The sequence below is a fragment of the Pristiophorus japonicus genome, chromosome 9 (genome assembly GCF_044704955.1).
Source record: "Pristiophorus japonicus isolate sPriJap1 chromosome 9, sPriJap1.hap1, whole genome shotgun sequence".
NCBI classification, from domain to species: Eukaryota; Metazoa; Chordata; class Chondrichthyes; family Pristiophoridae; genus Pristiophorus; species Pristiophorus japonicus.
In genome coordinates this window covers 67,169,105-67,191,311 of record NC_091985.1, presented here as the reverse complement: position 1 = coordinate 67,191,311, position 22,207 = coordinate 67,169,105, and the positions used below count along the sequence as shown (strand labels likewise).

At 45.0% G+C, this 22,207-nt stretch overlaps 1 protein-coding gene across 1 annotated transcript in view; it reads right to left on the bottom strand.

Moving 5' to 3' along the window:
* bpnt1 (bisphosphate nucleotidase 1) overlaps positions 1-17,142 on the bottom strand; it is a 48,665-nt gene extending 31,523 nt beyond the window's left edge. The window contains exons 1-2 of the mRNA XM_070889435.1: positions 16,954-17,142; positions 2,538-2,642 (exon numbers count right to left, since the gene is read on the bottom strand). Of these exons, the coding sequence (XP_070745536.1) occupies positions 2,538-2,642; positions 16,954-17,073 (225 nt within the window). The 5' untranslated portion in view covers positions 17,074-17,142. The remainder of the gene's footprint in view (positions 1-2,537; positions 2,643-16,953) is intronic.
* Between the last annotated feature and the right edge of the window lie 5,065 nt (positions 17,143-22,207).

Genomic DNA, 22,207 nt, shown 5'->3' with positions numbered 1-22,207 from the left:
GGAAGGTTATTTGCATCTTCCTTTGTGAAGACAGAACCAAAGTATTTGTTTAACTGGTCCGCCATTTCTTTGCTCCCCATTATAAATTCACCTGAATCTGACTGCAAGGGACCTATTTTTTTTTTCACTAATCTTTTTCTCTTCACATATCTATAAAAGCTTTGCAGTTAGTCAGTTTTTAATGTTCCCAGCAAGCTTCCTCTCATACTTTATTTTCCCACTCGTAATTAAACCCTTTGTCCTCCTCTGCTGTATTATAAAATTCCCCTAGTCCTCAGGTTTGCTGTTTTTTCTAGCCAATTTATATGCCTTTTCCTTGGATTTAACACAATCGTGAATTTCCCTTGTTATCCACGGTTGAGCCACCTTCCCCGTTTTATTTTTACTCCAGACAGGGATGTACAATTGTTGAAGTTCACCCATGTGATCTTTATATGTTTGCCATTGCCTATCCACTGTCAATCCTTTAAGTATCATTCGCCAGTCTATTCTAGCCAATTCATGTCTCGTACCATCGAAGTTACCTTTCCTTAGGTTCAGGACCCTAGTCTCTGAATTAACTGTTTAGCTCTCCATCTTAATAAAGAATTCTACCATATTATGATCACTCTTCCCCAAATGGTCTCGCACAACAAGATTGCTAATTAGCCCTTTCTCATTACACGTCACCCAGTCTAGGATGGCCAGCACTCTAGTTGGTTCCTCGACATATTGGTCCAGAAAACCATCCCTAATACACTCCAGGAAATCCTCCTCCACCGCATTACTACCATTTTGGTTAGCCCAATCAATATGTAGATTAAAGTCGCCCATGATAACTGCTGTATCTTTATTGCAGGCATCCCTAATTTCTTGTTTGATGCTGTCCCTAACCTCACTACTACTGTTTGATGGTCTGTACACAACTCCCACTAGCGTTTGTTGCCCCTTGGTATTCCATAGCTCCACCATACTAATTCCACATCATCCAAGCTAATGTCCTTCCTTACTATTACATTAATTTCCTCTTGAACCAGCAATGCCACCCCACCTCCTTTTCCTTTCTGTCTATCATTCCTAAATGTTGAATACCCCTGGATGTTGAGTTCCCAGCCTCGGTCACCTTGGAGCCATGTCTCCGTGATGCCAATTACATCATATCCATTGACTGCTATCTGCGCAGTTAATTTGTCCATCTTATTCCGAACACTTCTCGCATTGAGGCACAGAGCCTTCAGGCTTGTCTTTTTAACACACTATGCCCCTTTAGAATTTTGCTGTAATGTGACCCTTTTTGCTTTTTGCCTTGGGTTTCTCTGACCACCACTTTCTACTTTTTGCTTCTGCCCCCATTCTACTTCCCTCTGTCTCCCTGCATAGGTTCCCATCACCCTATCATATCAGTTTAACTCCTCCCCAACAGCACTAGCAAACACTCCCCCTCGGACATTGGTTCCGGTCCTGCCCAGGTGCAGACCATCCGGTTTGTACTAGTCCCACCACCCCCAGAACCGGTTCCAATGTCCCAGGAATTTGAATCCCTCCCTTCTGCACCACTCCTCAAGCCACGGATTCATCGGAGCTATCCTGCGATTCCTACTCTGACTAGCACGTGGCACTGGTAGCAATCCTGAGATTACTACTTTTGAGGTCCTACTTTTTAAATTTAGCTCTAGCACCCTAAATTCGTCTTGTCGGACCTCATCCCATTTTTTACCGATAGCGTTGGTACCTATATGCACCACGACAACTGACTGTTCACCCTCCCCCTTCAAAATGCCCTGCACCTGCTCCGAGACATCCTTGACCCTTGCATCAGGGAGGCAACATACCATCCTTGAGTCTCGGTTGCGGCCGCAGAAATGTCTATCTATTCCTCTTACAATTGAATCCCCTACCACTATAGCTCTCCCACTCTTTTTCCTGTCCTCCTGTGCAGCAGAGCCACTCACGGTGCCATGAACTTGGCTGCTGCTACTCTCCCCTGATGAATCATGCACCTCAACAGTACTCAAAGCGGTGTATCTGTTTTGCAGGGGGATGACTGCAGGCGACCCCTGCACTACCTTCCTTCCACTGCTCTTCCTGTTGGTCACCCATCCCCTATCTGGCTGTGTACCCTTTACCTGCAGTGTGGCCAATTCGCTAAACGTGCTATTCACGACATCCTCAGCATCGTGGATGCTCCAGAGTAAATCCACCCGCAGCTCCAATGCCGCAATGCAGTCTGTCAGGTGCTGTAGGCGGATGCACTTCCCGCATATGTAGTCGTCAGGGACACTGGAAGCATCCCTGACTTCGCACAGAGCAGATTTTTGCCATTGAACTTGTCAAGTATCTCTTGCTTGCAAAAGAAAATTGCAGTGAACTCGACATGTTCTCAAAAATCAACAACAGGTTAAGGGTATTTTTGCAAGCTCTCCATTAGGAAATGTCAAGTGAAAAGGTCATTAATATGCTCGCAACTCAGCAAAAAAAATGGGACAGGAAACTGTATAGAAAAAAAACCTATGGAACAGATAAGTTGAATCAAACACTTAATGTGGTAATGCCCTTACCTCCTCCCCAATTATAGTTAGTTTGGGGAATTTACGTGCCAGTGACGAACAGATGCTTAGCTGCACCAATCGATCTGCTTTTGTTTGTAGATCATGGGCTCCAGTCTATGTTGGAATTGTAAAGAAAGTAAAACATTAACAAATGTCTCCATTTTTTTGTTCAACACAAAGGCCAAGTATAACATATATACCGTGTGCAGTATTCTGTATCATATTCTGCTTGGATAGGCAAAGCTAGATGAATCAATTCAAGGGATTCTCAGTACCAGGCCATTTTATTAAAGAGTATGAAAGGAACACTCTTGGAATTGCTCTGCATATCCAACAGAAACAACAATTTGCAGACAACAACAACAACTTGTATTTATATAGCGCCTTTAACTTGGTGAAACATCCCAAGGTGCTTCACAGGAGTATTATGTCCTTACTGGACTATTACGTCCGGACCGGGGTCAAACAGGCCTGCGTCATCGCCCCAACCCTCTTCTCAATCTTCCTCGCTGCCATGCTCCACCTCACAGTTGACAAGCTCCCCACTGGAGTGGAACTAAACTACAGAACCAGTGGGAACCTGTTCAACCTTTGTTGTCTCCAGACCAGGTCCAAGATCACCCAACCTCTGTCGTTGAGCTACAGTTCGCGGACAACGCCTGCGTCTGTGCACACACAGAGGCTGAACACAAAGTCTTAGTCAACGTATTTACTGAGGTGTACGAAAGCATGGGCCTTTTGCTAAACATCCGTTAGACAAAAGGTCCTCCACCAGCTGGTCCCCACCACACAGCACTGCCCCCCAGTCATCAAGATCCACGGCGCGGCTCTGGACAACGTGGACCATTTCCCATACCTCGGGAGCGTCTTATTAAGAAGAGTGGACATTGATGACGAGATTCAACACCGCCTCCAGTGCGGCCTTCGGCCATCTGAGGATAAGAGTGTTCGAAGACCAGGCCCTCAAATCTGCCACCAAGCTCATGGTCTACAGGACTGTAGTAATACCCTCCCTCCTGTATGACTCGAGATATGGACAATGTACAGTAGACACCTCAAGTCACTGGAGAAATACCACCAACAATGTCTCCGCAAGATCCTGCAAATCTCCTGGGAGGACAGACACATCTACGTTAGCGTCCTCGACCAGGCCAACATCCCCAGCATTGAAGTACTGACCACACTTGATCAGCTCCGCTGGACAGGCCACACTGTTCGCATGCCAGACACAAGACTCTCAAAGCAAGTGCTCTCCTCGGAACTCCTTCACGGCAAACGAGACAAAGGCGGGCAGAAGAAACGTTACAAGGACACCGTCCAAGCCACCCTGATAAAATGCAACATCCCCACTAAAGCCTGGGAGACCCTGGCCAAAGACCGCCCTAAGTGGAGGAAGTGCATCTGGGAGGGCGCCGAGTACCTCGAGTCTCATCGCCGAAAGCATGCAGAAATCAAGCACAGGCAGCAGAAAGAGCGTGCGGCAAACCAGTCCCACCCACCCTTTCCCTCATCAAAAGGGTGTCCCACCTGTGACAGGGACTGTGGTTCTCATATTGGCTTGTTCAGCCACCTAAGAACTCATGCTTAAGAGTGGAAGTAAGTCGTCTTCGATTCAGAGGGACTGCCAATGATTATGATGATGATGATGGACACAAAAGATCTGAGACCGAGCCACATAAGGAGAAATTAGGGCAGATGACCAAAAGCTTGGTCAAAGAGGTATGTTTTAAGGAGTGTCTTGAAGGAGAAAAGGCTTAGGCAGGGAATTCCAGAGCTTAGGGCCCAGGCAACAGAAGGCATGGCTACCAATGGTTGAGCGACTATAATCTGGGATGCTCAAGAGGGCAGAATTAGAGGAGTGCAGACATCGAGGTGTTGTGGGACTGGAGAAGATTAGAGATAGGGAGGGGCAAGGCCATGGAGGGATTTGAAAACAAGTATGAGAATTTTGAAATCGAGGTGTTGCTTAACTGGCAGCCAATGTAGGTCAGCGAGCACAGGGATGATAGGTAAGTGGGACTTGGAGAGAGTTAGGACATAGGCAGCCAAGTTTTGGATCACCTCTAGTTTATGTAGGGGAGAATGTGAGGGGCCAGCCAGGAGTGCATTGGAATAGTCAAGACTAGAGGTAACAAAGGCATGGATGAGGGTTTCAGCAGCAGATGAGCTGAGGCAAGCACAGAAATGGGTGATGTTACGGAGGTGGAAATAGACAGTCTTAGTTAATCTGCGTATAGGTGGTCGAAAGCTCATTTCAGGGTCAAATATGACACCAAGTTTGTGAACAGTCTGGTTCAGCCTCAGACAGAAGTTGGGAAGAGGGATAGAGTGAGTGGCTAGGGAACGGAGTTTATGGCAGGGACTGAAAACAATGGCTTTGGTCTTCCCAATATTCAATTGGAGAAAATGCCTGCTCATCTAGGACTGGATGACAGACAAGCAATCTGACAACTTAGAGACCATGGAGGGGTCGAGAGAAGTGGTAGTGAGGTAAAGTTGGGTGTCATCAGCGTACATGTGGAAACTGTCGCTGTGTTCTCGGATGATGTCACCAAGGGGCAACAAGTAGATGAGAAATAGGAGCAGGGGGCAAGGATAGATCCTTGGGGGGCACCAGAGGTAACGATTTGAATGATATATGGCTACATAAATGGAACAGCAATCATATTTGTGGAACACTTCTCACAAACAAACTAGTGGAGTATAAACCCAGAAAATAGTAAAGGGGCTCAGATGATTTAATGAATTTTTAATTTGTGTAACTAACTTGATCCAAAATTTATAAAGTAATCTTACATGCAATAGGCTCCATGATAGAGCAGAAAACTGTTCTCCACACAAGTTCAATATCTATGCAACATTACTGGGAAGGTGTAGAGTGTGTTAATAAAAGTAATTAATCTAAACTTAAGGAACCAAACTGAACTGGCCATGTTCATACATATCCTGGTGATCAGTTACAGAGCAGCAGAGAAGCACGAAAATGTGGCGTTGGGGGAGAAGTAATTCTTATGTATTTCACCATCCCAGATAATCTGATATCCTTGAAAATTCTGTTTTGCAGCCTAAAACTATATAACTGCCAGGTGCCATTTTTTTTAAAATCCAGTATTATTTATGTGAATAACTAAGGATCTCAGGGTTCAAGTGACAAACAAATTAAAAATTCATATCATCAGAGCCCCTTTATTATTTTATAGGTTTATATTCCAATGCTAGTCACCATAGAATCAAACAGCACAGAAGTAGGCCATTCAGCCCATCATGCCTGTGCCAGCATTTTGAAAGACCGATCTAATTAGTCCCACTCCCCTGCTCTTTCCTCATAGCCCTGCAATTTTTTTTCCATTTCAAATATATTTTCAACTCTGTTTTGAATTTGCTTCCACCCTTTTAGGCAGTGCATTCCAGATCACAACAACTCACTTTGTGAAAAAAATTCTCCTCATCCTTGCCCCTGGTTCTTTTGCCAATTATCTTAAATCTATGATCTGGTTACTGGTACCCATCTGCCAGTGGAAACAATTTATCCTTATTTACTCGATCAAAACCTTTATAAAATCCACTGGTGAGGCCTCAGCTGGAGTATTGTATCCAATGATGGGCACCACACTTTAGGATGTCAAGGCCTTGGAGAGGGAGCAGCGGATATTTACCAGAATTATACCAGGGATGAAGAACTTCAGTTATGTGGAGAGAATAGAGAAGTTGGGATTTTTCTGTTTGGAGCAGAGAAGGTAAAGGGAAGATTTAACAGAGGTATTTAAAATTGAGGGGTTTTGATAAGAGTGTTTACACTCTGTGTGCAACACCATAATAAACAAACTATTATATTAAAAATGTTGAGTAGGGCACATACTTCCTGTCCACAAATCTAACCTCTGGTTGTCATGAGTTTTGTTCATAATGTGTCAATATTAAACAATTCCTGTTCAATGTTGTTACATGAACAATCATGATGCAGTTGCAAGCTCTAGCCACTATGTGGCTCCGTAGACCAAGTATTTGAAACATAGAAAATAGGTGCAGGAGTAGGTCATATGGGGCCCAAGTTTCCACATGATTTGCGCCTGATTTTTAGGAGCAACTGGTGGAGAACGGACTATCTTAGAAATCGCAATTCTCCACATTTTTTTTTCTGCCGTTCTAGTCAGTTAGAACAGTTTCACTTTGGAACAGAATTTTTTCTTCAAAAGGGGGCATGTCCAGCCACTGACGCCTGATTTCAAAGTTTCCACAGTGAAAACGTACTCCAAACTAACTTAGAATGGAGCAAGTGAAGATTTTTGTAGAACTGAAAAACCTTGTCTACACATTAAAAAATCAGGTGCAGGTTACAAATTAGGCGTCCAGAACGAGGTGGGGGGGGGGGGAGGGAAGTGAAGTCATTAAATTCTATAATAAATCCTTATTTATATTTATACAAATAAATCCAACCTGAATAAAAATTTATGCAAAGAAAAGATTAAATAAACCACCTTCCTACCTGTGTGAAAGTGCTTCAGCCAGGGAGAATGCCACTGGGGGGGGGGGGGGGGGGGGGGGGGGAGAAGAGGAGGAAGCCGTTCGTTCCCGCTTGGGGGGGGGGGGGAAAAAGAGAAGGAGGAAGAGGAAGCCATTCCAGGCGGCGGGCGGGGGGGACAGTGAGAAGGCTGCAGGAAGCCTCAAGTTCAGCAGCCATTCCCGACAGCTGGGGGGGGGGGGGGGGGAAGGCCGTCGGGAAACGACTGCCTCAACTTTCTGAAGCTTCCTGCAGCCTTCTCACTGCTGCAAGAAGCCTCAGTGCTGATGTGCTGATGGCAATGTGCTTTTATTAAAAAATGTTCAAAAATTAAACAGCTACAAAGAACTACAAAAATGGCCGAGTGCCAATGTTTCCTTCACACTGCGCGTGCGCGAACACTCCAACGCGCACGCGCAGGGTTGCCGGCAGGAAAAAAACTAATTTAAATGGTACCCGCCCCCTCCCACTTACAAAATCGGCGCGAGTGGTAGGCTCCGCCCCCCTGAGCGCCGCGCCAAGCAGACATGGAGCTGCAGGGTGCTCCAGAATCGCGCGTTTTTTTCCGGTGCGAAAAACGGGCGCCCAGCTCGGAGGGGCGCCCGTTTTTTATCGTGTGGAAACTTGGGGCCATGGTCCTTCGAGCCTGCATAATATATATTAATTCACTCTCACTCTCCCTGCAACCTCTTAGCATCCTCCTCACAGCTCACATCTGCCACCCAGCTTAGTGTCATCTGCAAACTTGGATATATTACATTCAATTCCTTCGTCTAAATCATTAATGTATATTGTAAATAGCTGGGGTCGCAGCACTGAACCTTGCGGTGCCCCACTAGTTACTGCCTGCCAGCCATTCTGAAAAGGACCGGTTTATTCCTTCGCTTTGCTTCCTGTCTGCCAACGAGTTCTCTATCCACGTTACCCCCAATACCACGTACTTGAATTTTGCACACTAATCTCTTGTGTGGGACCTTGTCAAAAGCCTTTTGAAAGTCCAAATACACCACATCCACTGGTTCTCCCTTGTCCACTCTACTAGTTACATCCTCAAAAAATTCTAGAAGATTTGTCAAGCATGATTTCCCTTTCATAAATCCATGCTGACTTGGACCGATCCTGTCACTGCTTTCCAAATGTGCTGCTATTTCATCTTTAATAATTGATTCCAGCATTTACCCCCACTACCAATGTCAGGCTAACCGGTCTATAATTCCTTGATTTCTTTCTCCCTCCTTTAAAAAGTGGTGTGACATTAGCTACCCTCCAATCCATAGGAACTGATCCAGAGTCCATAGAATGTTGGAAAATGACCACCAAGCATCCACTATTTCTAGGGCCACTTCCTTAAATACTCTGGGATGCAGCCTATCAGGCCCTGGGGATTTATCGGACTTCAACCCCATCAATTTCCCGAACACAATTTCCTGACTAATAGGATTTCCTTCAGTTCCTCCTTCTCGCTATTTTCGAGAGGTTATTCGTGCCTTCCTTAGTGAAGGCAGAACCAAAGTATTTGTTCAATTGGTCTGCCATTTCCTTGTTCCCATTATAAATTCACCTGATTCTGACTGCAAGGGACCTACATTAGTCTTCACTAATCTTTTTCTCTTCACATATCTATAGAAGCTTTTGCAGTCAGTTTTTATGTTCCCTGCAAGCTATTTTCCCCCTCCTAATTAAATTCTTAGTCCTCCTCTGCTGGATTCTAAATTTCTTCCAGTCCTCAGGTTTGCTGCTTTTTCTGGCCGATTTATATACCTCTTCCTGAGATTTAACACTATCCCCAATTTCCTTTGTTAGCCACGGTTGAGCCATCTTCCCCACTTTATTTTTACGCCAGACAGGGACATATAATTGTTGCAGTTCATCCATGTGATCTATAAATGTTTGCCGTTGCCTATGCACCATCAGCCCTTTAAGTATCATTTGCCAGTCTATCCTAGCCAATTCACATCTCATACCATCGAAGTTCCTTTTCTTTCAGTTCAGGACCCTAGTCTCTGAATTAACTGAGTCACTCTCCATCTTAATGAAGAATTAGAAACATAGAAAATAGGTGGAGTAGACCATTCGGCCCTTCGAGCCTGCACCACCATTCAATAAGATCATGGCTGATCATTCCCTCAGTATCCCTTTCTTGCTTTCTCTCCATACGCCTTGATCCCCCTAGTCATAAGGGCCACATCTAATTCCCTCTTGAATATATCCAATGAACTGGCATCAACAACTCTTTGCGGCAGGGAATTCCACAGGTTAACAACTCTGAGTGAAGAAGTTTCTCCTCATCTCAGTCCTAAATGGCCTACCCCTTATCCCAAGACTGTGTCCCCTGGTTCTGGACTTCCGCAATAACGGGAACATTCTTCCCACATCCAACTTGTCCCATCCAGTCAGAATTTTATATGTTTCTATGAGATCCCCTCTCATCCTTCTAAACTCCAGTGTATAAAGGCCCAGTTGATCCAGTCTCTGCTCATATGCCAGTCAGCCATCCCGGGAATCAGTCTGGTGAACCTTCGCTGCACTCCCCCAATAGCAAGAACATCCTTCCTCAGATTAGGAGACCAAAACTGAACACAATATTCCAGGTGAGGCCTCACCAAGGCCCTGTACAACTGCAGCCAGACCTCCCTGCTCCTATACTCAAATCTCCTAGCTATGAAGGCCAACATACCATTTGCCTTCTTTACCGTCTGCTGAACCTGCATGCCAACTTTCAATGACTGATGAGCCATGACACCCAGATCTCGTTGCACCTCCCCTTTTCCTAATCTGCCGCCATTCAGATAATATTCTGCCTTCGTGTTTTTGCCCCCAAAGTTGATAACCTCACATTTATCCACATTATACTGCATCTGTCATGCATTTGCCCATTCACCTAACCTGTCCAAGTCATACTGCAGCCTCTTAGTGTCCTCCTCACAGCTCACACCGCCACCCAGTTTAACGTCATCTGCAAACTTGGAGATATTACACTCAATTCCTTCATCTAAATCATTAACGTATATTGTAAAGAGCTGGGGTCCCAGCACTGAGCCCTGCAGCACTCCACTAGTTACTGCCTGCCATTCTGAAAAGGACCCGTTTATCCCATCTCTCTGCTTCCTGCCTGCCAACCAGTTCTCTATCCACGTCAGTACATTACCCCCAATATCATGTGTTTTGAATTTGCACACCAAACTCTTGTGTGGGACCTTATCAAAAGCCTTTTGAAAGTCCAAATACACCACATCCATTGGTTCTCCACTCTACTAGTTAAATCCTCAAAAAGTTCCAGAAGATTTGTCAAGCAAGATTTCCCTTTCATAAATCCATGCTGACTTGGACCGATCCTGTCACTGCTTTCCAGATGCGCTGCTATTTCATCCTTAATAATTGATTTCAACATTTTCCCCACTACTGATGTCAGGCTAACTAGTCTATAATTACCCGTTTTCTCTCTCGCTCACTTTTAAAAAGTGGTGTTACATTAGCTATCCTCTAGTCCATAGGGGAACTGATCCAGAGTCGACAGATTGTTGGAAAATGATCACCAAGGCATCCACTATTTCTAGGGCCACTTCCTTAAGTACTCTGGGATGCAGACTATCAGGCCCCGGGGATTTATCAGCCTTCAATCCCATCAATTTCCCTAACACAATTTCCCACGTAATAAGGATATCCTTCAGTTCCTCCTTCTCACTCTACCCTCGGTCCCCTTGTACCTCCAGAAGGTTATTTGTGTCTTCCTTCGTGAAGACAGAACTAAAGTATTTGTTCAACTGGTCTGCCATTTTTATTCCCCATTATAAATTCACCTGAATCCGACTACAAGGGACCTACATTTGCCTTTACTAATCTTTTTCTCTTCACATATCTATAGAAGCTTTTGCAGTCAGTTTTTATGTTCCCAACAAGCTTCCTCTTGTACTCTATTTTCCCCCTCCTAATTAAACCCTTTGTGCTCCTCTGCCGAATTCTAAATTTCTCCCAGTCCTCAGGTTTGCTGATTTTTCTGGCCTTTTATATGCCTCTTCCTTGGATTTAACACTACCCTTAATTTCCCTTGTTAACCACGGTTGAGCCACTTTCCCCGTTTTATTTTTACACCAGACAGGGATGTACAATTGTTGCAGTTCATCCATGTGATCTTTAAATGTTTGCCATTGCCTATCCACCGTCAACCCCAAGTATAATTTGCCAGTCAATTCTGGCCAAGTCTCGTCTCATACCATCGAAGTTAGCTTTCCTAAGTTCAGGACCCTAGTTTCTGAATTAACTGTGTCACACTCCATCTTAATAAAGAATTCTACCATATTATGGTCACTTCACCAAGGGGCCTCGCACAACAAGATTGTTAATTAGTTCTTTCTCATTACACATCACCCAGTCGAGGATGGCCAGCTCTCTAGTTGGTTCCTCGACATATTGGTCCAGAAAACTATCCCTAATACACTCCAGGTCCACTGCATTGCTACTAGTTTGGTTAGCCCAATCAATATGTAGATTAAAAAGTCACCCATGATAACTGCTGTACCTTTATTGCACGCATCCCTTATTTCTTGTTTGATGCTGTCCCCAACCTCACTACTACCGTTTGGTGGTCTGTACACAACTCCCACCAGCGTTTTCTGCGCTTTGGTCTTCCGTAGCTCCACCTATACCGATTCCACATCATCCAAGCTAATGTCCTTCCTTCCTATTGCATTAATTTCCTCTTTAACCAGCAATGCCACCCAGCCTCCTTTACCTTTCTGTCTATCCTTCCTAAATGCTGAGTTCCCAGCCTTGGTCACCCTGGAGCCATGTCTCCGTGATGCCAATTACATCATCACTGTTAACTGCTATCTGTGCAGTTAATTCGTCCACCTTATTCAGAATACTCCTCACACTGAGGCACAGAGCCTTCAGGCTTGTTTTTTTTAATACACTTTGACCCTTCAGAATTTGGCTGTAACGTGGCCTTTTTGCCCTCCACTTTTACTTTTCTTCTTTCTATCTTTTGCTTCTGCCCCCATTCTACTTCCCTCTGTCTCCCTTGCATAGGTTCCCATCCCTCTGCCATATTAAAATTAACTCCTCCCCAACAGCACTAGCAAACACTCCCCCTCGGACATTGGTTCCGGTCCTGCCCAGGTGCAGACCGTCCGGTTTGTACTGGTCCCACCTCCTCCAGAACCGGTTCCAATGTCCCAGCAATTTGAATCCCTCCCTTCTGCACCACTCCTCAAGCCATATCATGGTCACTCTTCCAAGGGTCCTCGCATGACCAGATTGCTAATTAATCCTCTCTCATTACACAAGACCCAGTCTAGGATGGCCTGCTCTCTAGTTGGTTCCTCGACATATTGGTCCAGAAAACCATCCCTTATACACTCCAGGAAATCCTCCTCCACAGTATTGCTACCAGTTTGGTTAGCCCAATCTCCATGTAGATTAAGTCACCCATGACAACTGCTGTACCTTTATTGCACGCATCCCTAATTTCCAGTTTGATGCCATCCCCAACCTCACTACTACTATTTGGTGGTCTGTACACAACTCATACTAATGTTTTCTGCCCTTTGGTGTTTCGCAGCTCTACCCATTTTGGGCTCAGGTTTCGGCTCGAGTTGCTCCTATTTTTTTTTGGAGCAACTAGTTTAGTATGGAGTATCTTAGAAATTGCAATTCTCGGCATTTAGTTTGCTCCAATTCTAGTTCGTTAGAATAATTTCATTTACGAACAGTTTTTTTCCCCCAAAAGGGGGCGTTACCAGCCACTTACGCCTGTTTTGCAAGTTTAGGCAGCGAAAACTTACTCCATTCTAAGTTAGTTTGGACTAAGTGTAGATTTTTGTACGCTCAGAAAAACCTTGCCTACATTTTAGGAATTAGGCGCAGGGAGCAAGAGATGTGGGTGGGGAGGAGGGAGTTAGAGGATTTTACAAGCATTAAACACTTCACTTATCAATAAAGAGCCATCATCAATAATAAATGATAAAATCAATAAACCAACCAATAAATCAATCCCCCCAAACATTAATTTTTAAAAATAAAAAAAAAACTAAAAGTTTCTACTCACCTACTGCAGCACCAGGAGGCCTCCAATAGCCTGCTGAAGTGGGCCCCGCCATCGCCGAGGACTTCGGGCGGGGCCCGCCCCCAAGCGAGATGCTGAGCGGGCCCGCCGCGGAAGCGATAAGGGCAGTCAGACTACTCAGTCCGGGATAGGGGCGACGTCCCTTCGGCCAGGGATAGGGTCTTCGCCCGGAGACAGGACATGCTGGGAGGGCCAGGAACTACTGCGCACACACGCAGCTGCTGGCACTGTTTTTGGCACAGGGTTGTAGCTCCGTCCCCAGCAGCTCCTGCTGCGCCGCGCCGACATATATCCGAGAATCGCGAGGTAAGTATTCAGCGCAATTTCTGTTCCACAAATTAGGCGGGCCTCTCCGATGTGCGCCGTTATACCGGGGGTCCAAACTTGAGCCCATAGATTCCACATCATCCAAGCTAATGTCCTTCCTTACTATTGCGTTAATCTCCTCTTTAACCAGTAACGTTATCCGACCTCCTTTTCCTTCCTGAATATTGAATACCCTTGGATGTTGAGTTCCCAGCCTTGGTTACCCTGGAGCCATGTCTCCGTAATCCCAATTACATCATATCCATTAACAGCTATCTGCGCAATTAATTCATCCACCTTATTACAAATGCTCCTCACATTGAGACTCAGAGCCTTCAGGCTTGTTTTTTTTTTAAAAAAACACTTTGTCCTTTTAGAATGATGTTGTAATGTGGCCCTTTGATTTTTGCCCTTGATTTCTCTGCCCTCCACTCTTGTTTTTCTCCTTCCTACTTTTTGCTTCTGCCCTCTTTTTACTTCCCTCTGCCTCCCTTCGTAAATTCCCATCCCCCTGCCATATTAGTTTAAACCCTCCCCAACAGCACTAGCAAACACTCCGCCGAGGACATCGGTTCCGGTCCTACCCAGGTGCAGACCATCCGGTTTGTACTGCCCCAGAAGCGGTTCCAATGTCCCAGGAATTTGAATCCCTCCCCCTTGCACCACTCCTCAAGCCACATATTCATCTGAACTATCCTGCTATTCCCACTGACTAGAACCGTGCCCAATTAATTGTTCTGCAAATAGTGTGTAATTTTAGGATGCATTTTCACCGAACAAAATAACTATTTCACATGAGGGACTGCAAGTACCAGACATATTTGTCTTTTGTAACAATATACAAGACCTCAAATACTCTCTTCATTCCTCCATCTGGAAAACCATTTTCCAAAAGGGACATAGTGTGACATCTTTCAAACTCCTTTGGCTACTACATTTATACAGCATGATTAAAAAACCTAAACAACTGCTCAACTGTGCCAAGAGAAAATCAAGGGAACAGTTTAATATTCAAATGAACAATGGAGATCATCCAATCATTTTGTAATTCTACATCTTGCTGCTGAATAGCTATTATGCAATGGCTTATAAATACTTATGAATTTCAGAGATTACACAATGAATTATGAATCGTGGCACAAGAATGACAAAATGTTGGGATTGCATTCACAGTACAATTATAGCATCAGTGTGCAGTATTACATAATAGATGACTCCACAAGGTACAGAATTTCAAAACGTCTCAAATATAATAATCTTAAGCAGCCCAACCACTCTACCACATGATGATTGCACAACGTTCAGTTCCATTTGCAACTTCTCAGATAATGAAGCAGTCCATGCCCACATACAGCAAGACCTGGACAACATTCAGGCTTGGGCTGATAAGTGGCAAGTAAAATTGCACCACAAGTGCGAGGCAATGACCATCTCCAACAAGAGAGTTTAGCCATCTCCCCATGATATTCAATAGCATTACCATCACCAATTACCCCACAACCAACATCCTGGGGGTCACCATTGATCAGAAATTTAACTGGACCAGCCATATAAATACGGTGGATACAAGAGCAGGTCAGACACTGGCTATTCTGCAGCAAGTGACTCACCTCCTGACTCCCCAAAGCATTTCCACCATTTACAAGGCACAATCAGGTGTGTGGTGGAATACTGTCCACTTGACTGAATGAGTGCAGCTCCAACAACACTCAAGAAGCTCAACACCATCCACTAAGCAGCCCGCTTGATTAGCACCCCATTCACCACCTTAAATACTCACTCCACCACCAGTGCACCGTGTCTGCAGTGTGTACCATCTACAAGATGCATTGTGGCAACTCAACAAGGCTTCTTTAACAGCACCTCCCAAACCTGCAACCTCTGGTATCTAAAAGGACAAGGACAGCTAGCACATTGGAACATGACCACCTCAAAGTCCCCCTCCAAGTCACACATAATCCTGACTTGGAAATACATAATTGTTCCTTCATCACCTGGTCAAAATCCTGGAACTCCCTCCCTAACAGCACTATAAGAGTATCTTCACCACATGGACTGTCGTGGTTCAAGGTAACAGCTCACCACCACCTGCTCAAGAGCAATTAGGGATGGGCAATAAATGCTGGCCCCGTCAGCAACACCTACATCCCATCAATGAATTTTTACAAAATTTCTGGGGCTGTAGATTTGCAATTCTTTGCTGGATTCTACATCATTCTGAAGAATGCTAAAGTTTTCAATTCTCTATCAGCTGAACTTCAACTTAAACACATTAAAAAAGTATTAAAAATGCAGTCATATTGTACAATTACTAAGTAGTCTAAATGAGATTATCACTGTTCCCCAAACAAGCTGTGGGGTAAAGGCACTGCCCGGTGTAGCTTCTCATCCATACACAGCAGTAAACCATACAAGCCAGAAGGTTGCAGATTTGATTCCTTTGCTTGCACCAGTTAGCTGATCTCAGTCAGTACCCAAAACTGGACTCAGTACCCACTGCAGGAAAGTGAGAGTCTGTGGACATCAGGTATTAAGACTGGGTTCCTCGGTGATGTCCAGTATGGTTGACTAACCTGCCACCTCTCAGTTCAGGCTCACATAGAAATGCCACTTGGCAGAAATATCCAAGGACAATCAGTGCCTGTGGAACTGTACCTTAGTAGGAGTCAATGCCTTCAGGAAAACAAAACAATTCAAAAATAAATGCACTGCCCCCAGACCAAGATCATTTTTATTCAAGATAATCATGTGCCAAAGATGAAATTATTCAAAATCTTTTCCCTATCAGTAATCCTTGCCACTTAATAAAGTTACAAATGCCATAAATAGCATGGGATGTAGGAGTTACACACCCAATGTCAGTAAAATGTTCAACAAGGGTGATGTTTCATCCCATTATGTTACTTCTCAAAAACATGCATCCAATCAGGATAGGATACAGTAGTGATGATTAGCACTGGCTGGTTCAATTGTTGTTTGTGTTGCTGTAATAATAATTTCAATGTTTTTTTGCCACTTGCCTGTCAAGAGGTTCAGTGTTTAAGCAGATAAAATTGTGAAAAATACACAGCTGAAAGGCTCCACACTGTTGCCCTACTTAAAGCGTTTTAAATAAGTGAATGTGTGGAGTGTAAATCAGGTGTCAAGAACTTGACTACACTCCGGATTCAGGTTGCAGACACACTTCTAACAGTAGCTTAGAATCATGGCTAAATGGGAGAACAACACAGATCAATTCTAAGTAAGTGTGCAAACACAGAACTTATAGACGCGATGGTACAGAGTGCTACATAAAAAAATTATGGAAAAGGCAATAGATCCATTGGTAGCTTAAGATATAAATGTACAACTCAACTTCCCATTTTAAATGGAAGTTGTTGCTTAAAATCTGTGTTGTATGGACCGTCAATAGCTGCTGATAATTAGTTTCTTATGAGATGCCCGTCAGCAGCTTTAAACAAGGCTATTTAAAAACAATGCTGCAACGACAGACAGCGTTGGCTGATTTACTCCCAGCCCTACTTCCGCTGAGCGGGCCTACCCCGGGAACCCACCTTCTCCACGACGCCCAGGTCCCCTCCACTCATCACCTGATGAACCACGGTCTGCGCCTTCTCGGCAATGGAGAAGGACGAGGCTACCAGCCGCATGAGAAAAGCCGGGCTGGCTGACATGGTGAGCAGAGGCCGAATGCACGCAGACAGTCACAGGCTGCACACTGCCCAGCTCCCGGCGCTTGGCAACCAGCTGTACGCACTTTGATTGACAGCTCAGCTGCTGCACCCGATTGGCCCGCTGCAAACCTGTTGCTCCCGGCTTCATCCCTTGGGGCTGCTCGGAAATTGGTGATCCAAACACATGAATTTCTTTTGCATGATGATTTAGGCTCCACCTAAACAACATGGCTTCTTCTCTCGCCGATAATTAGACGCGGTGTAACATCCCGGGACAAATTTCTGCATTTACATTCTACATGGTAATTTGCTGCCCTACCAAACCTGTCTTTATAAATGGCCCCAGAGGCAAAGAAAAATCCGAAAATGTGTACAATAAAAAAAACACTACCACCTGTCAAAAAGAAATAGCTTCATTTTGACATTGGCACAAGCCAAGACAGAAATTATTCCTTCCATATAATCATCATCATCGTCATAGGCAGTCCCTCGGAATCGAGGAAGACTTGCTTCTACTCTTAACATGAGTTCTTTGGTGGCTGAACAGTCCAATACGAGAACCACAGTCTCTGTCACAGGTGGAGCAGATAGTCGTTGAGGGAAGGGGTGGGTGGGACTGGTTTGCCACACATTCTTTCCGCTGTCTGTGCTTAATTTCTGCATGCTCTCGGCGACGAGACTCAAGGTGCTCAACACCCTCCTGGATGCGCTTCCAACACTTAGGGCGGTCTTTGGCCAGGGTCTCCCAGGTGTCAGTGAGGATGTTGCACTTTATCAGGGAGGCTTTGAGGGTGTTCGTTTCCTCTGTTCACCTTTGGCTCGTTTGCCGTGAAGGAGTTCCGAGTAGAGCGCTTGCTTTGGGAGACTCGTGTCTGGCATGCGAACTATGTGGCCTGCCCAGCGGAGCTGATCAAATGTGGTCAGTGCTTCGATGCTGGGGATGTTGGCCTGGTCGAGGACGCTAATGTTGGTGTGTCTGTCCTCCCAGGGGATTTGTAGGGTCTTGCAGACACATCGTTGGTGGTATTTCTCCAGCAGCTTGAGATGTCTACCATACATGGTCCATGTTTCTGAGCCATACAAGAGGTCAGGTATTACTACAGCCCTGTAGACCATGAGCTTGGTGGCAGTTTTGATGGCCTGGTCTTCAAACACTCTTTTTCTCAGGCGGCCAAAGGCTGCACTGGCGCACTGGAGGTGCTGTTGGATCCTGTCATCATGCCTGCTCTTGTTGATTGGAGGCTACCGAGATATGGGAAGTGGTCCACATTGTCGAGAGCCGCGCCATGGATCTTTATGACTTTGCAGCACAGTGCTTTGCGGTAAGGACAGGCTGGTGGAGGACCTTTGTCTTGCTGATGTTTAGCATAAGGCCCATGCTTTCGTACCCCTCAGTAAATATGTCGACTATTTATACTTCCATATAATCATAGGTTACTTAGGATTACATAAGCAACATTCCATCCTGGAATCACGTCTACAGCCAAAGAAACGTGTCTGTTCTAACCATTGAATCTCAATCGCGATTGTCTCCGGTATTGAATACTGGTGAAAGGCAATGGTTCCTCTGGGGAATACAGCCACGGCACCACGTTGTAAAGTGGGGGAGGAGGAAGTAGGGAAAGCAATAGTGATTAGGGATTCGATAGTTAGGGGAACAGGCATTTGTTTCTGCGGCTGCAGATGTTACTCCAGGATGGTATGTTGCCTCCCTGGTGCCAGGGTCAAGGATGTGACTGAGCAGCTGCAGGATATTCTGAGGTGGGAGGGAGAATAGCCAGAGGTCGTGGACCATATCGGTATCAACGACGTAGGTAGAAAAAGTGCCGAGTTCCTGCAGGCAGATTTCAGCGAGTTCACAAAGAGATTAAAAAGCAGTTCCTCAAAGGTAGTAATCTCCGGATTACTTCCGGTGCCTCGAGCTAGTGAGTATAGAAATAAGAGGATTGGGCAGATGAATGCAAAGCTGGAGAGATGGTGCAAGAGCGAGGGCTTTAGATTCCTGGGACATTGGGACAGGTTTTGGGGGAGGTGGGACCTGTACAGGCCGGACGGGTTGCACCTCAATTGAACTGGGACCAATATCCTCGTTTGCAAGTGCTGTAGGGGAAGGTTTAAACTAATTTGACAGGGAGATGAGCACCAGAATGTAGCATTAGAAAGGAGAAACAAGGTACACAAAGGTTTAGGAGAGACAGAAAGCATTAGAGTAAGCAATACTGCGGTATAAAGTGGGGTTAGACTAAGAGAGAATACAAGAAGGTCCAATACAAAAGCAAAATACTGCGGATGCTGGAATCTGAAATAAAAACAGAAAATGCTGGCAATCTCAGCGGATCAGGCATGCGAAGGATCAGTGAAGAGAAAAACAGAGTTAATGTTTCAGGTCGATGAGTCTTCATCAGAACTGGCGAATGTTCAGAAAGAACACATTCTTAAGGAGCACTGAAAGGGGGAGGGGAAGAAAGAACAAAAGGGAAGGTCTGTGATGGGGGGAAGACAGGAGAGATTAGAGAGAGAAAAGGGTTGATGGGCCAACTTGAAATGGTAATGGCAGAAGTTAAAAAAGGGTTAGTCTAGATATGGTGTGAATGGCGGAATAATTACCAGCTGCCATTGGAGACACAGAGAAAAAACTACATAAGATCGGGTGGGGGTGGAGGGGGGGAGGGAGCCAAATATGGGCAGAGGTTATGGTCTGAAATTGTTGAACTCAATGTTGACTCCAGAAGGCCGTAAAGTGCCTAAACAAAAGATGAGGTGCTGTTCCTCGAGCTTGCGTTGAGCTTCATTTGAACAGTGTAGGAGGCCGACGACGGAGATGTTGGAATGGGATTGGAGTGGGGAATTAAAGTGACAGACGACCAGAATCTCAGGGTCACACTTACAGACTGAACGGAGATGTTCCGCAAAGGGGTCACCCAATCTGCATTTGTTCTCCCTAATGTAGAGGAGTCCACATCGTGAGCAGCGAATACAGTATACTAAATTGAAAGAAGTGCAAGTAAATCGCTGTTTCACCCGGAAGGAGTATTTGGGGTCCTGGATAGTGGGAAGGGAGGAGGTAAAAGGGAAAGTGCCGTGGGAAGGGGAGGGGGTGCTGGGGGTGACTGCGGAATTGACCAGGGTAACCGCGGAGGGAGCGGTTCCTTTGGAATGCTACGAGGGGAGGGGAGGGGAAAATGTGATTGGTGATGGGATCACGCTGGAGGTGGCGGAAATGGCAGAAGATGATGCGTTGAACATGGAGGCTGGTGGTGTGAAAGGTGAGGACAAAGAGAACCCGGTCATGGTTCTGAGAGGGAGGGGAAAGGGTGAGAGCAGAGGTGCGTGAAAAAGAACGGTCACGGTCGAGGGCCATGTTAACCACGACGGAGGGGAATCCTCAGTTAAGGAAAAAGGAAGACATGTCAGAGGCACTAGTGTGAAAGGTGGTGTCGTCAGAGCAGACGACGAGGAAGAAGATGTAAGATCGGTTTATAGTGCACGTGTGTAAACACACGAAGTGTGGTAAATAAGGTTGGTGAGCTGCAGGTACAAATAGCCACATGGGAATATGATGTTGTGGCGATAACGGAGACTTAGCTCAAAAAAGGGCAGGATTGGGTACTAAATATTCCTGGATATAAGGTGTTTTGTAAAGGTCGGGAAGGAAAGAAAGGAGATGAGGTGGCAGTAAAGATTAAAGAGAATATTACAATGCTGGAGAGAGAGAGGATGTCCTGGAGGGGTCAAGGATACAATGTATTTGGATAGAGTTAAGAAATAATAGAGGTACCGTTACACTTCTAGGTGTATTCTATAGGGCACCAAGTAGTGGGAAGGATATAGAGGAGCAAATTTGCAGGGAAATTACAGAGATGCAAGAACTATAAAGTAGTGATAATGGCGGACTTCAACTATCCTAATATAGACTGGGATAGTAACAGTGTAAAAGGCAGAGAGGGGAAAGAATTTCTAAAGTGTTTTCAGGAAAACTTTCATGATCAGTATGTTTCCGGCCCAACGAGGAAGGAGGCATTGCTGGATCTGGTTCTGGGGAATGAAGTGGGTCAAGTGGAGCAAGTGTCAGTAGGGGAACATTTAGGGAACATTGATCAAAATATCATAATGTTTAGATTAGCTATGGAAAAGAACAGGGAGCAATCTAGAGTAAAAGTATTAATTGGAGAGAGGCAAATTTCAGTGGGATGAGTAAAGATCTGGCCCGGGTAAATTTGAATCAAAGATTGGCAGGCAAAACTGTAGTGGAACAATGGGCTGCCTTTAAAAAGAGGAAATAATTTGGGTACAGTCAAGGTACATTCCCATGAGGGGGAAAGGTAGGGCAACAAAAGCCAGAGTACCCTGGGTGACAAAAGATATAAGCGAGTAAGATGAAGCAGAAAAAGAGCGTTTATGACAGGTGTCAGGTTGAGAATACAAGTCAAAATCAGGCTGAATATAGAAAGTTCAGAGGGGAAGTGAAAAAGAAAATGAGCAGTAAAGCGAGAGTATGAGAGTAGATTAGCAGCTACCATAAAAGGGAATTCAAAAGTTTTCTGTCGGCATATAAATAATAAACGGGTAGTAAGAGGGGTGGGGCCGATTAGAACTAGGGGGCATAGTTTCAGAATAAGGGGTCACCCATTTAAAATAGAGAATTTCTTCTCTCAAAGGGTCATGAATCTGTGGAATTCTCTACCCCAGAAAGCTGTGGAGGTCATTGAATATATTTAAGGTGGAAATAGACAAAGTTTTGAACGATAAGGGAGTCAAGGGTTATGGGGAGCGGGCAGGGAAGTGGAGTTGAGGCCAAGATCAGATCAGCCATGATCTTGTTGAATGGTGGAGCAGGCTCGAGGGGCCAAATGGCCTACTCCTGCTCCTATTTCTTATGTTCTTATGTATGTAACAGTTAGGGAACAGAGATCACAGTATCATTCGGTTTAGATTCGCTATGGAAAAGGACAGGGAGCAATCTAGAGTAAAAGTACTTAATTAGGGAAAGGTCAATTTATAAGAACATAAGAAATAGCAGTAGGCCATTCGGCCCTTTGAGCGTTCTCCGCCATTCAACAAAATTATGGCTAATCTACCTTAACTCCACTTTCCTGCACTATCCCCACATCCTTTGATTCCTTTAATACCCCAA